We start from the raw sequence: 16,324 nt of genomic DNA on the forward strand, positions 1-16,324 counted from the left end.
TATATTTACTTATTTTTTTTTTTTTCTCTTTTTGTTCTTCAAATGAACACACACACACACACACACACACAAATGAATGAATGAATAAATAAATAAAATAAATAACAATTAAAGGTAAATAACTAACTATTGTAAATATTTTTTATTATAAATATAAATATTTCTTTTGCTAATATATTTTAATATATATTATATATGTATATATAATATGGAATAATGACATAAATGGATGAATGAATGAGTAAATAAAATACTGTTCAAAGTAAATATTATATAAATTTTTATTATAAATATTTAGTTTTTTAGGTTTTTAAAAAATATTTTAATATATATTAAAATGGAAGTTATTCCTGTGAAAATTGTAATTGTGATCATTCGTTTTATAATTTTAATTATTATCAATTATTGAAAATATATTATAATATTATCTAATTAAATCATGTTTTTAACTGGTTTTTATTTACACTGTGTGCAGAATTATTAGGCATGTTGATATTCTGGTCATATTTTTTTTTCCAAACACATTTTACCAATTCCAAACCACATCAGTCTTAGTTAAGGCTTGACCATTGGACAGTGAAATGCTTGTTGAGTCTGCATGGTCAGAAAAAACAGGTGGAGAAGAAAAGATGCATGTTAACTGCAAAAGAATTAGGAATTAAGGTGAAGAATTAGGTGTGACACCATCAGGAACCGTTTCCAGTTCTCCAGCGCCACCATTTTCCAGAACTGCAACCTACCTGGAGTCTTCAGAAGTACAATGTGTCAGGTTCTCAGAGACTTTGCTTGTAAAAAATCCTAAAAAATGCCCCTGACTTAATAAGAATAACAAGCTGACGTCTTGTGAAATACATGAAGACAGTTTTTTTATATGCTTTAGAGACAGATAAGTTGAGAGTGACTCTTGAAGGACAAGCATCACATCCTCTTGTACCTCTGATTCAAGAATTTATCTTCTAAAATCTGGCAGATTTTAAAGACACATTGCACTTCTGAAGACTCCAGGTAGGTTGCAGTTCTGGAAAATGGTGGCGCTGGAGACTAAACGGTTCCTGATGGTGTCACACCTAATTCTTCACCTTAATTCCTAATTCTTTTGCAGTTAACATGCATCTTTTCTTCTCCACCTGTTTTTTCTGACCATGCAGACTCAACAAGCATTTCACTGTCCAATGGTCAAGCCTTAACTAAGACTGATGTGGTTTGGAATTGGTAAAATGTGTTTGGAAAAAAAATATGACCAGAATATCAACATGCCTAATAATTCTGCACACAGTGTACTTATTACTTAAATTTTTTTCTCTTTTTGTTCTTCAAATGAACACACACATATACATATTATATATATACATATATATATATATATACACATACATATATATATATATATATATATATATATATAAATGTTGTAATTAAAATGTTGTATTTTTTTATATAATTATATTCTAATATTATAGAATTACATCTGTTTTTTAACTGGTTCTGTTCTGTAATATGGAATAACAGCATGAATGAATGAGTAAATAAATAATTAAAAAACATTTGTGACACACACTTGAGACTTTTAGTAAAAGATGTGATAAAAGGGTTTTCTAAGTATTATTTTGGTTAAATGCACATTTTAAAGCAGATGAAAATGCAATAGGATCTCTGAAGTCATTTTCTTTACCCTGATATAAACCTTGTCTTACACCAAAAAATAGTTTGAATTACAAAGTGCATTTAAGCTGTGCAACTGATGAACTCAACCATCATAATGTGCATTAGCTTCTGCATTATTTGCACGATGAATGTAGACAGGAATGTATAATTTTCCAGTGTAGTGATTGCATTGATGAATGATAATCACATCTAACAGCAAGAAATGGCAATTATAATAGCAACATAATTAATGACCTTCTCCCTGCCCCGTTTTGTTGATATTTTCAATTAGAGTCATTTTAAAGGAACCAAAATATGAAATTATCTATTGCTGGCACTTATCAGATGTAAAAGAAGCATGAATGCTTTCATTTTTCAGAAGAATTCTCTCAATGAAATGTTTTCTTCAAAGCAGCCTTTGCTCATTTTCTTTTTCTAATCTCTATACTCCTCACAGACCATGGACGCGGTTCGAAAGGTAACGCTGTATTGTGTGGGAATGCATAAGAACCGTCTCTGCTTGCTGCATGCTTAAAAACGCATAGCAGGTTCACAATCATTTCATATTATTGTCTTCTTACAGTACCGGTAATGTCAGCTTGATCAGTGAAATTGTGAAATTTATTAGCAATTTTGATATAAAACTTTGACAAGTTTTGTATAATAGATTGATAATTTATAGTTTTGCGAATTATGATTTGCTTAAAGCAATAATACGTAACAAAAAACTGATTTAATGTTTATCAGTGTTACTTTAGTATCACTAAGACTGAGATGATTGAGATGGTTTTAGCAGTATTTAAAATAACTGTTTATTAATTTACTGAATTTAGTAATAGTTTAAATTATTTTTATTTATCTTTGTTTTATTTATTTTAATATTTCAGTTTTTATTTTATTGTAATTTTGTTAGTTTATCAGTGTTATTTTAGCACCACTGAGATTGAAATTATAGGTTTTAGGAATATTTTAAATTATTTTTCATTTAATTTTATTTTTTATTACATTTTAATTTGATTTTATTTCATTAAATGTTAGTAATTTTGGTAATATCTGTCAGTGTTATTTTAGCATCACTGAGATTGAGATTATAGGTTTTAGTAATATTTTAAATTAGTTTTCATTTAATTTCATTTTTTATTACATTTTTATTTTATTTTATTTTTCAGTTTTTATTTCATTTAAACTTTAGTAATTTTGGTAATATCTGTCAGTGTTATTTTAGTATCACTGAGATTGAGATTATAGGTTTTAGTAATATTTGAAATTATTTTTCATTTAATTAGATTTTTTATTACAATTTTATTACAATTTATTTTATTTTTAAATATTTCAGTTTTTATTTCATTTCAATTTTAGTATTTTTGTTAATGTTTATCAGTGTTATTTTTGTTTTACTGAGATTGAGATCATAGGTTTTAGTAATATTTTAAATTAGTTTTCATTTAATTTTATTTTTTATTACATTTTTATTTTATTTATTGAAATATTTTAGTTTTTATTTCATTTAAATTTTAGTAATTTTGTTAATGTCTGTCAAAGTTATTTTAGTATCATTGAGATTATAGGTTTTGGGAATATTTGAAATTATTTTTAACTTAATTTAATTTTTATTACATTTTTATTTTGTTGTATTTATTTAAATGTTTCCGTTTTCATTTCATTTCACTTTTTGGTAATTTTGTTAATGTTTATCAGGGTTATTTCAGTTTTAGTTTTAGTTGTTTTAGTACTTTGACAAACTAAATGAAATTTAGAAACTTGCTGAAATAAAATAAGTGTAAGGATGTTTTATAATTTATTTCAGTTAATAATTATTTTATTTCAGGTAACAAATGTATTTTTTCAGGTTTTAGTTTTAGTTACAATAACCTTGCAAAACCTTGTAAAAATATAACAAGTCTATGCTTTCTAAATTTGAGAGAAAATCCTGTCTGTAAATGAAAACACTTTTTATTTCTAACTTGTCTTCATACTGAAGCAGCTTCTTAATAATCTTTAGACGATCATATTTTCCATAACTAGACCACATTTTAACAAATAACAATTTCAGCCAGCAAATGGCGACTTTAAGTCCAGTTTTCAACTTAAAATAAAGTTTGACACTCCTGTTATAATCAGAACTTGGATGGGTTAAATCAACATACCTAAAAATCCAGATCAAACCCGTTATCTTTCTTCAAAAGCACCTTCAGACTTCAGATCAGAGCATCATCAGAGCGTCTGGGGCGTCATGCCGTTTCGTGATTATCCATTTTCAGCCTGATTTCTCCTCTCAGCTGTTATTGATGTCTTGATTAGATCATACAGAACATTTGCTGCTATTTCAATAAAGCTCTAGTCTGGACCTTCCTGCGTTGAGGTGGTTTGGAATGGCTCAGTTGTGATTCAGACTTGTACAGGCAGTTCCTCTTGACATCCCATTGAACGGGACGGATGCATCGGGACAGCAGATCAATGCTGCATGCTGAATGACTTCCATCAGCTGTTAACCAGCACGGCCTCTGTCAGTTTTGGAGGACATTTCTCTAATCAGAGTTAAAGCTGTATGCCAAGAGAGCTTGTGCTTTACTGTTATTTAGCATTTTTCTTTTACATTGCACATGGATTGCTAACGGATGCTTACAGAACTGCATATGTTTGCTTCAGGCATGGATGATGTTGTTTACGGCAAGCTTGAAATGCACTAAACATCCTGATTCTTTCAGTAAAATCACACATCTACAGTTCAGATGATGGTATTTTAATTCAAATGTAACACTGTTAAGTTACATTTATAAATATTTTAAATGTATTTTAATGTAAATATTTATTTAATATACCATTTTTAAATATTTATTTAATATTGCAAACAATATTTATTCAAATATTCAAAGCAAGATGAAGCCCAGGTGATATAACTAACATATATTAAACTTTTTTTAAAAAACAGTTTTAAGAATATTGAAGTATTTGCCGTGAAATGTTTTAAATTGTTATTTTGTTTTTAAACTGAATAAAAAAACTAACTTTTTAAAAAAAATTATTTCTAATGTAAATATTTTATTTAATATACAATTTTTAAATATTTATGTAATATTGCAAACAATATTTATTCAAATATTCAAAGCAAGATCAAGCCCAGGTGATATAACTAACATATATTATACTATTTTTAACGATTTTTTAAAATGATATTTAGGCATTTGCCCTGAAATTATTTAAATTGTTATTTTATTTTTAAACTGAATTTAAAAAGTACAATTTTTTTTATATTTTTAAATGTATTTTTAATGTAAATATTTTATTTACTATACCATTTTTTAAAATATTTATTTAATTTTGCAAACAATACGCATTCAAATATTTAAGGCAAGATCGAGCCCAGGTGATATAACCAACTTATATTATGCTTATTATTATTATTATTTATTTTTTTTTTTACGATTTTTAAATGATTTTTAGGTATTTGCCCTGAAATTTATTAAATTGATATTTTATTTTTAAACTGAATTAAAAAAAATCTATATATTTATATCTATATAAGTATATTTTTTAATGTAAATATTTTATTTACTATACCATTTTTAAATATTTATTTAATTTTGCAAACAATATGTATTCAAATATTCAAGATCAAGCCTGGCTGATATAACTAATACATTACACTTTTTTTATATTGTACTTACAATATTTAAGTATTTGCTCTGAAATGCCTTACATCTTCTGGTTTTTTAAATTGAACACCTTTAAGGACATTTTTAAACATTTGTTAATTTTTTAAAAATCATTTAATAAATAAATAATAATAATTTAACTATGAAATGAAATCGACAATTTGAACCAATGAATAAGAACTGAATCAATGAGAATAAACAAAACAACATTTCTGACATTTGATATTCACAGGTTTTTCTTTACTGTTTACCTTCAGGTCCGTTCAATCATCTGAAGTCCAGTCTGCTGGGATCGACATCAGACTCCAATCTGAACAAATACAGCACAATCAACAAGATCCCGCTCATCGCACTCAACTTCTCTGAAACCAACGATAAGAAAGCGCCTTCCCCTCCGTCCTCAGAGAAAACCATCATCGCACCAAAGGTCAAAGACAGAACACACAACGTCACTGAAAAGGTCACACAGGTAAGACTGTTTGAAGTCAGCACGAATGCAAAACTCACCATATTTGGTTTCTTTATACACTCTTCTGGTCTTATTGTGAACGAATCGTCCATGCACATTACTCTAAAGACAAAAATGCTCACTAAGGTTGCATTTGTTTGATTAAAAATACAGTAAAAACAGTAATATTGTCAAATATTGTTACAATTTAAAATAGCTGTTTTCTATGTGAATGCATTTTAAAATGTTATTTATTTCTGTGATCAAAACGGAATTTTCAGCATTATTACTCCAGCATTATTACTCCAGGAAAAAATTGATTTTAAATTTTTTAGTTTGTTTTTATTTTAATTATTAATGTCTTACTGACTCTTCTCATTTAAAAGTTTTTAAATCTGTTTATTTTTATATAATAACTATGCACATTTATATGTTTACATAATAGTTGCAGGTTTATTATAGTCAACTAAAACCACAAAAAAACGTTGTTGCATGAAATAAAATAAACATTGACATTTGGCAAATTTAAACTTAAAATACTAGATATTTTAAAAACAAAAACAACATCACAAAAACAACAACAAAATCTAAAAATAAAAAAATTCTAAATAATGTTGTATGCTTAATATTTGTGTGAAAACTGTGAATAGAAAGTTCAAAATAACAGGACTGATTTGACATAGAAACATTATAAATGTTTTACTGTCACTTTTGATCAATTTAACGGATCCTTGCTTAATAATAGTATTAATTTCTTAAAAAAAAAAAAAATTGTACATTTTTAAATTTTATTTTAATTATTAATATCTTACTGACTCCTCTCATTTAAAAGTTAATAAATCTGCTTTTATAATTTTTTATAATAATTATGCACGTTTATGTGTTTACATGTTAGTTGCAGGTTTATTATAATTAACTAAAACTAAAACCATAAAAACTTTGTTACTTAAAATAAAATAAACATTAACATTTAGCAAATTTAAACTTAAAATACTAGACATATTTTAAAAACAAAAACACTTGACATAATTACAAAAAAACTTAAAATTTAAAAATAAAAAACGAAAAATTACAAATAAAACCAAATTTAAAATAATGTATTATGCTTAATATTTGTTTGAAAACTGTGAAGAGGAAGTTCAAAATAACAGGATTGATTTGAAATAGAAATTTTTTGACACAAATATCTTTACTGTCACTTTTAATCAATTTAATGCATCCTTGCTTATTAAAAGTATTAATTTCTTTAAAAATATATATATTTTCTTTTTCTTTATCAATTTCTTACTGACTCCTCATTTAAAAGTCAATAAATCTGCTTATTTTTATATAATAACTATGCACGTTTATATGTTTACATGTTATCACATGTTAGTTGCAGGTTTATTATAGTTAACTAAAACTAAAACCATTAAAAAAAACTGAAATAAAATAAACATTAACATTTAGCAAATTTAAACTTAAAACACTAGACATTTTAAAAACCAAAACACTCAACAAAATTACTAAAATTTTAACTAGAATAAAAATAAAAACGAATTCAAAATAATATATTATGCTTATTATTTGAGTAAAAACTGTAAATAGAAAGCTCAAAAGAACAGCATTGATTTGAAATTACTGAACCTAACATTTTTGGTCAGTAGTGTATTTATTATTAACATTTCTATTGCTTCGTCCACCTTTTTTTTTTTTTTTTTTTTTTTTTTTTTTTTTTTTTTGGTATTTCTCCATTAAAAAACACATGCAATGCTGCCTGAAAGTAGTCTATAATGTCTTAAAACACTGTCTAGATAGGCGACTTGCTAGCTTTTGGAACAGAAGTATTGTGCAAACACACATCTAGCTTCATGGATTAAAGGGGAAAGTTCAATTTACACTGGAGTCTCTCACACAGAAACTGTGGCAGCGCTACTGAATTGTGTTTTGCCAATATTTGGAGATCCATTTCCCAGAGGTGCTAGAAAATCCATCTTCATGCTCAGATGCTCTTTTGATGCATTTCGGTGTCAGAAAAAGATGCTAAATATGGTCGAGGTAAGCGAGGACGTGACACACGGACTCTGAATAATTACGGCTGGTTGCCCTGTATTCTTGCTCGCATCTTAATGTCCCTGAGGTTAAGTAGTATCCTCATTAGCATGTATTTGCATACACATGTCTGTTAGCATCATTTAATGTTGACTATATAGTGCAGGAGAATTTGTTACAGCTTGTTTGTGCCTGTTCGCAAGACTATTGGATTTCCAATGGAATCATGAAGCATTTGATGCGTGCAATATTTCAAACAGATTACGCTCGTGACACATTGATTAACTCAGACTCCATGGAGGAGAAAGAGAGCAAAAGCACATCCTCACCTGAGGCTCTTATTGAGAAACATGAAGGAAAAACAACCGATTTTATTCCGCTAAATCAATGTGAGGCGTTCATAACCGAGGAGTCTATAATATCTCTGTTAGCGTTCACATTCATTTATTTTATGCTTTTAAGAGCCCTTTAAAAATATTGGGAATTAGTACATATACCGTATTGAAATGTATTTGTTTGGGGTCAGTATGTTTCTTTTAATAATTTTCAAGGAGGCATTAAACTGATCAAAAGTGACAGTACAGACATTTATAATGTTACACAAGACTTTTATTTTAAATAAATTCTGTTGTTTTGAACTTAATATTCATCAAGAATCCTGCAAAAACAAATGGTGTCACGGTTTCCACAAAAATATGAAGCAGCACAAGTGTTTTTAACATTGATAATAATCAGAAATGTTTCTTGAGCAGTAAATCAGAATGTTTTCTGAAAGGTCATGTGACACTGAAGACTGGAGTAATGATGCTGAAAATTCAGCTTTGTTCACAAGAATAAATTACATTTTAAAATACATTCAGATATAAAATAGTTATTTTATATTGTAATAATATTTCACAATTTTACAGATTTTACTGTATATTTCATCAAATAAATGCAGCCTTGGTGAGCAGAAGAGACGTCAATAAAAAAAAAAAAAAAACATTTTACCAACTTCAGCTTATTATAATTTGTTTAATACTGAAAATCATCATTTAACCCAGTGCAGCATAATTAAAACAAGCTCTTTTACACAATGTTTGTACAGTTGAGGACAAAAGTTTACATGTACCTTGCAGAATGTGCAAAATGTTAAAATTATTTTACCAAAATAAGAAGGATTATATAAAATGCATGTTATTTTTTATTTAGTACGGACCTGAATAAGGTATTTCACATAAAAGATGTTTACATATAGTCCACAAGAGAAAATAATAGATGAACTTAAGTTTACATACACTTGATTCTTAATACTGTGTTGTTACTTGAATGATCCACAGCTGTAGTTTTTGTCTAGTGATACTTGTTCATGAGTCCCTTGTTTGTCCTGAACAGTTAAACTGCCCGCAGAAAGCAGAAAAGACAGAAAAGTCCTTCAGGTTTCACAAATCCTTTGGTTTTTCAGCATTTTTGTGTATGTAAATCCTTTCCAATAATGACTGTATGATTTTGAGATTCATCTTTTCACACTGAGGACAACTGAGGGACTCATATGCAACTATTACAGAAGGTTCAAACACTCACTGATGCTCCAGCAGGAAACGATGCATTAAGAGCGGGGGGGTGAAAACTTTTGGAATTTAAAGATCAGAGTAAGTTTAACTTATTTTGTCTTCTGGGAAACATGCAAGTATCTTCTGTAGCTTCTGAAGGGCAGTATTAAATTGAAAAAAATATGATATTTAGGCAAAATGTCAAAAATGTACACATATTCATTCTGTTCAAAAGTTTTCACACCCCAGCTCTTCATGCATCGTTTTTCATTCTGGAGCATCAGTGAGCGTTTGAACCTTCTGTAATAGTGAAAGTGAATGTGAAAAGTTAAAGTGATAACGTATTGTCAACTATGGTGAGGTGCTGGCCCTCTGCATTTAACCCATCACGAGTGCACACACACAGCAGTGAGAAGTGAACACACACGTGCACACACACTGTGAACACACACCCGGAGCAGTGGGCAGTCATTGCTCCAGCGCCCAGGGAGCAATTGGGGGTTCAGTGCCTTGCTCAAGGGCACTTCAGTCATGGTATTGAAGGTGGAAAGAGCGCTGTTTATTCACAATCCCCACCTTCAATTCCTGCTGGTGGGGGAATTGAACCAGCGACCTTTGGGTTACGAGTCCAACTCTCTAACCATTAGGCCATGACTGCCCCCTAACAGTTGCATATGACTCTCTCAGTTGTCCTCAGTGTTAAAAGATGGGTCTCAGAATCATACAGTCATTGTTGGAAAGGGTTCAAATACACAAAAACGAAAGCATTTGTGGGACCTGAATGATTTTTCTGAAGAACAGCGAGCAATTAAACTGTTCAGGACAAACAAGGGACTCATGAACAACTATCACTAAACAAAAAACACAGCTGTGGATCATTGAGCACAGTAATACGAATGAAGTGTATGTAAACTTAAACAGGGTCATTTTTAAAAGTTCAACTATTATTTTCTTATGTGGACTATATGTAAACATATTTCGTGTGAAAATTTTTATTCAGGCCAGTACTACTAAAAAAATAACATGCATTTGACCTCAACTGTATGTGCTTAACAACATGCTACGCCAAACTCAAATGATAAATCTGCATGCTGTCTAGGAAGGTAGCTGCCTATGTAGGCAGTGCTTCAAGGTTAGTGACTTCTGTAAATATCCTTCAGTGAAAGTCAAAGTCACGGCGCTGCACGTCCATAACACGCAGTACTGGGTCAAACCTTGTCGCAACGTGTCCGTCTCTTGACCAGCCGTGAAGGAAGTCGATGACAGCCCATCCAAACGACACGAGTCCTCACTTCAGACTCGTCGACTCGTTCACTGCGGTCATTTGGCTTGTCACGTCTGAGCGATTCTCACATTACCTTCCCCGACCTGCCTGGACGTGTGAGAGCCTACGAGAGCAAAAAAGATACATAATTCATCACTTTCTTAGAAGAGAAAGAGAAAAATTGACTAGGGCAACTCATCACTGCTGCCGCCGTCATAATTTCTAATAAAGTATTTATCAGGAAAAGACGCCTCATTTGCTGACTGTCAAAGGTGGTTAAATCCTGCAGTAAGGTGTGTGTGTGTGTTCATTCAGAGCTCAATTACACACACACTGCTGGATTACAGACTATTATCATCCTAATGCTTTTACTTCTGCTGTTCAGTGGCTTTGCAAAACAGTGAAATGAAACCCCAGTTGAGTCCTTTGTAGTGCAAAGGAAAGCCGTGTGCTATTGCTCATCACGGAGCTTTGACTATTCAAGCTCTGAGAGTCGCAAACAGCAGGAACAAACAGTGCTACATGCACATAACAGATTTTCATAGTTGCTAAAAGGAATGCAACACTTGTTTCTTAGCAATTTTAAGGTGCGGATTTCAACAGTAGTGTGTTTTACACAAGCAATTCATTTTCCCACAAAATATGATGCATTTTGTAGCGTTTTTGCTTTTGACAACCTTTTGCAAGGTGATTAAGTCTTGCATTATCCCTTAATCAGCAGGAAAACTGCTATTATAACATGATTCCTGTCTGAATCTGAGTCAGATTACAACTCAATTCTCATCGCATTTACACACGTATGAATGATTCTGAAGACTTTATTTTTATGCCTAAGCCTGATTTGAATGTTAGAATTATTGATAGAAGTGACAGATGAAAATGCAAACATGAGCCAGATGTTTTCTGCTACATCTGCATCTAAATGACAGATTTTGCTTATTTTGTGATGTTCTGTCACATTAAATGGACTATTTTAACATTTTCCACTCCTTTTCCGCTCCTTTGCAGATTGCACAAACTACTGCACTAAAACACAGCACAAACTACATTTAATTCATATTTAAACATGCTTTTTAGCCACAGTGTCTTACAGCTGAAAGCATACTATGACATTCAAAAATTAATAATGAACCATTAATATATTTAATTGTTTAAAAAAAAAAATCTGGTACCATGTCAATTTACTACTTGATATGCAACGTAAAATGTTTTGATTTGCCTAGAAAATACAAAAAAAGATATGGGTAAGATACAATGAAATAATATAAGAAATGGAAAAAGTTTTTAATTGTTTTTAATTTCTTTTTTTGTTTTAGCTTTATTATTTTTAAAACAGTACAATAATGCAAAATGCATAAATGCAAAAAAAAACAAAAAAAAACAATGCAGACAGCACAAAAAAAAAACAATGCACAATGCAAATAACAGATTTTCATATTTGCTGAATGAAATCCAACATTATTTATTTTATTTTATTTATTTTTTTTAAAAAAAAACAGTCTGTCTGTTTTACTCAAGCAAGTCATTTTCCTACAAAATATGATGAATTTCATAGCATTTTTGAATAAACCATTAATATGTTTTATTGTTTGTTTCAAAAATGTAAAAAAAAATAATAATAATAAAAAAAAGATCCGGTACCGTGTCAATTTACCACAAAAATAAAGAAAATACAAAAAAAAAAAAATATATGGGTAGGATACGATAAAATAATATACGGAACGATAAGTTTTTCTTTTTTGATTTTTGTAAGTTTTTGTTTTTAATTTCATTTTTGTTTTAGCTTTCATTTTGCAATATTTAAAAAAAAAAAGAGAAACAATGCAGACAGCACAAAAAAAACAAAACAATGCACAACGCAAATAACAGATTTTCATATTTGCTGAATGAAATCCAATATTTGTTTCTTATCAATTTTATTAGCAAAAAACAAACAAACAAAAAAAAACCTGTTCCATTTTTGTAAGAATTAGAATGTAGATTCTGAACTCTCCGTTTCATGAATTGCATTTAGGCAAAGGACATCTAGTTACATGAATAGCATATTTCATATTTCAGTGTGTGAAAAACACAATTTTGTGAAGTGTTGTGAAGCGTTTTGTCCTTGAGCAGAGCGCTCTGATAACTTCAGAAACAACCTGAGATGCATGACAACTAGACTTTATAATCCAAAAAGCTATATGTAATGTGAGTGCTTCTGACAGCAGAGACGGCTGGTGCTGTGCAACTATAGAGAAATAAATGAATATTTATGTCATGCTCTGAGGCTCCCTGACATGCTACGCTTGTGAAATGTGAACTCAGTTGTGCTGGTGCTTTCCATGAAATATTGCATCAGCCGGAAAGAAATAAATGACAACTGTGGGGAAATATGTGCGGCGCGGTGAAACTGTCACAGACTGCATTATGATGACATGGTCTTGTGGATGTGTGACTGACAACTGTCAACTAACGCAATATAAACTATTTTTAGAAGATATTTTTAATAATCCAGGTATTTGGATCTCAGTTTGAAAGTGCACAAATCAGCATTATTACTATTATTTTTGTACTTTTTTTTCACCATCAAACAGCGTCACTGTTTCAGATTAAATATCACCAACAGGACCGTAGTTACTGAAACCAAACTGAAGAATTACAGCTAAAACAAAGTTTTATATAGTAGTATTTAAATGGTAGTATTTTTACATGGGAAAAGTTTGAATGAATTAATTAAATAATTAATAAAAAAAAAGTGACAATTATACATTGCTCAACTTCTTTATCTGTTAAACTGTAAAATTAAATAAATACTGGAAATTATACATCATTCAATTATTCAGATTCCTTATCTGTTAAACGGTAAAAATAAACAATAAATAGTGGCAAATTATTTATTACTGTAAAAACTGTAAAATTAATTAATAAATACTAAAAATTATACATAACTTAATCTGTTAAAACTGTAAACAATAAATGAATAAATAAACATTGAACAATTATACATTACTTTGTTAAAACTGTAAAAATAAATAGATAATGAACAGTGTAAATTAAACATTACTCAACTTTACCTGTTAAAATTGTAAAAATAATAAATAAATAAATAAACAGTAAAAAAATAAAATATTGCTCAACATATTTATGTTAAATTGTAAAAATAAATAAACTGAAAAATTATATATTACACAGCATTTTTCTCTGCCAACATTTCATTTAATAATGAAAAATACTAAGTTTAATTCAAAAGTGACTATTTTATGAAATATCTTCTGTATGCTGCCTATGCAAAATAAAAAATAAAAAAAAAACTTAAAATTATTTAAATTTAAAAAATATTTTACCTGTAATAATTTTAATATAATTTACTATTATAACAAAACATGTTAATTGACATACATATTTACTTTTAATATATCAATTCCACAAGGTCTCTGTGAACATTTTTAATTTATGAAGCAAATAAATAAACTGTAGAAAATAAAACTTTGCTCAACATCTTTGTTAAATTGTAAAAATAAATAAACTGAAAAAAATATACATTACGCAGCGATTTTTTTCTGCCAAATCTGCAAAATAAAGAGTTACAAATTATACATTATTCAACTTCTTTCTGTTAATATCAGTTTTATATCTGTAAAATACATAAATAAAATATACAATTGCTTAACAATTACTATTATTATTATACATAACTTCTTTGTTATATCTGTTTAAAATGATATATTACTCAACTTCTCTATTATTATTACTGTGCAAATAATAATAATAACTGTGCACTTGTGCATGTAGTTTTGCATCTAATACAGATGAAATTAAGCTTATAATAATAAAAAAACATTAATCATACCAATTTTACTAATAAAAATAAAGCTGTTGTTCTCAATAAAATGAATTCCATCTGCATTAGATGCAGAATGTGATTCTTCACTGGTTTGGCGTGTTTTTTCCAGACGGTCTCTAACAGGACAGACCCGTGATCATGTAGCGTGCAATACTCACGCATTTTCCTTCCTCTCCCGTTCCAGGTCTTGTCGCTGGGCGCCGACGTGCTTCCAGAATACAAGCTTCAGGCGCCACGCATGGATAAGTTCACCATTCTGCACTACAGCCCGTTCAAGGCGGTGTGGGACTGGCTCATCCTCCTGCTGGTGATCTACACAGCCATTCTCACCCCTTACTCCGCTGCCTTCCTGCTCAATGACAGCGAGGAGCAAAAAAGACGCGAATGTGGCTATTCCTGCAGCCCTCTGAACGTCGTGGACTTAATGGTGGACATCATGTTCATCATCGACATCCTTATAAACTTTCGCACCACCTACGTGAACTTGAACGAGGAGGTGGTGAGCCATCCGGGGAAGATCGCCATCCATTACTTCAAGGGCTGGTTCCTTATAGACATGGTGGCGGCCATTCCCTTCGACCTGCTCATATTTGGATCAGGATCAGATGATGTAAGTCACGCCAGAATTTAATCTACTTCCTTCTGCACTTGGCTGCCGGTCTAATCTAGGGATCTCAAACTCAAATTACCACTCGCCAGGTGGTGTTCTCCTTCACGTTGGCACAATTACGCAGTTAGCGCACATATGTGCCCAAATTTTGCAATGGATATGAGCAAACAGGCCTGTATGCTGTTGTCACTGAGGCTGCAATTATGCTTGCATTTGCGCATCAGATCTGTAATTTATACTACTATTCAAAAGTTTAGGGTTGCAGGGCTCTACGCTCACTTTTCTTTAAATTGAAAAATGTAGGAGCACAGTCAAAATTTCAGAAGCACCTTCTAAGTGATAATCAAATAATTTAAAAAGATATATTTTATAAGCTTTTTAAAATTTCTAATTAAAACAACAGCATAAGAACAAGGACAGTAAGAATATGTTACCAATCAAATGAAATCAGTATTAATTAAAATTATTTTGCACAGAAGAACACAAAAGTGGCTTGTAGGTGTATTTTCATGTTTCATGAGGCTCAGAGGTGGCATGACTGCAATCAAATTCATAAATTCATGTTGAGATAAATGTTTTAAATATAAAATTTTGAATATAGAAATATTAAATGATTTAAATAACTGAAAAGATAAAAAAAACAGTCATTTTAAACCATTGCCAGATAAAAATTTAACTAAAACTGCCAGTAGGTGGTGGCAAGTTGCTGATTTAATTCCGATTGATTCATTTGAACGACTGATTTATTCAGGAATAAAGCAAGTGACTGTCTTTATGAATGGGAAATTGATTCATTGACTCACTAGATTGGTTTAAAAACACGTTCATTCATAAAGAAACACCGCTGTGTTTGAATGGAGATGCGCAGCGGCTCAGTTGTGACTTGTTTCAAACTTTTTTGAAGACGAAATAGAGCAAAATCAGAAAATAGTGTTATATTTAGACAATGTAAGTCACTTAAAATTAACTTCTTGTTTATTTAACTGTTGTATTATATCAGTATCTCATTTACAAACTCCCTTAAAAATCATTAAACGATCTCACAAAGTTCCATTATAATCAACGAAGCTCTCTACACTGCACAATCAATCTCTTATTTACACTCTCTACATTTTTTTTTATGAAAGGATTTGTGAGATATGTCTGTAATACATTACTCAATGTTGCAAAAACACGTAGAAACCTTTGAAGCTCCCCTCAGCGCAAACACAAATATGCTGATCCGGTCAGTTGCACATGGTGCTCCTAAATATTTTTTCATAGTCACACACAGTAGTTTTCAGTCGCACTGTAGAGATTTAAAATAAAAAATACAG

At 30.1% G+C, this 16,324-nt stretch overlaps 1 protein-coding gene and 1 long non-coding RNA gene across 2 annotated transcripts in view; one reads left to right on the top strand and one right to left on the bottom strand.

The window, feature by feature from the left end:
- LOC127171222 (uncharacterized) overlaps positions 1 to 5,681 on the bottom strand; it is a 6,525-nt gene extending 844 nt beyond the window's left edge. Inside the window, exons 1-2 of the long non-coding RNA XR_007828478.1 lie at positions 5,552 to 5,681; positions 3,792 to 4,148 (exon numbers count right to left, since the gene is read on the bottom strand). This is a non-coding gene — a long non-coding RNA (uncharacterized LOC127171222). The remainder of the gene's footprint in view (positions 1 to 3,791; positions 4,149 to 5,551) is intronic.
- Positions 1 to 16,324, top strand: part of LOC127171220 (potassium voltage-gated channel subfamily H member 7-like) — a 115,080-nt gene that overhangs the window by 54,970 nt on the left and 43,786 nt on the right. The window contains exons 5-6 of the mRNA XM_051119730.1: positions 5,558 to 5,769; positions 14,583 to 15,008. Of these exons, the coding sequence (XP_050975687.1) occupies positions 5,558 to 5,769; positions 14,583 to 15,008 (638 nt within the window). The remainder of the gene's footprint in view (positions 1 to 5,557; positions 5,770 to 14,582; positions 15,009 to 16,324) is intronic.

The sequence above is a fragment of the Labeo rohita genome, chromosome 9, assembly GCF_022985175.1.
Source record: "Labeo rohita strain BAU-BD-2019 chromosome 9, IGBB_LRoh.1.0, whole genome shotgun sequence".
NCBI classification, from domain to species: Eukaryota; Metazoa; Chordata; class Actinopteri; order Cypriniformes; family Cyprinidae; genus Labeo; species Labeo rohita.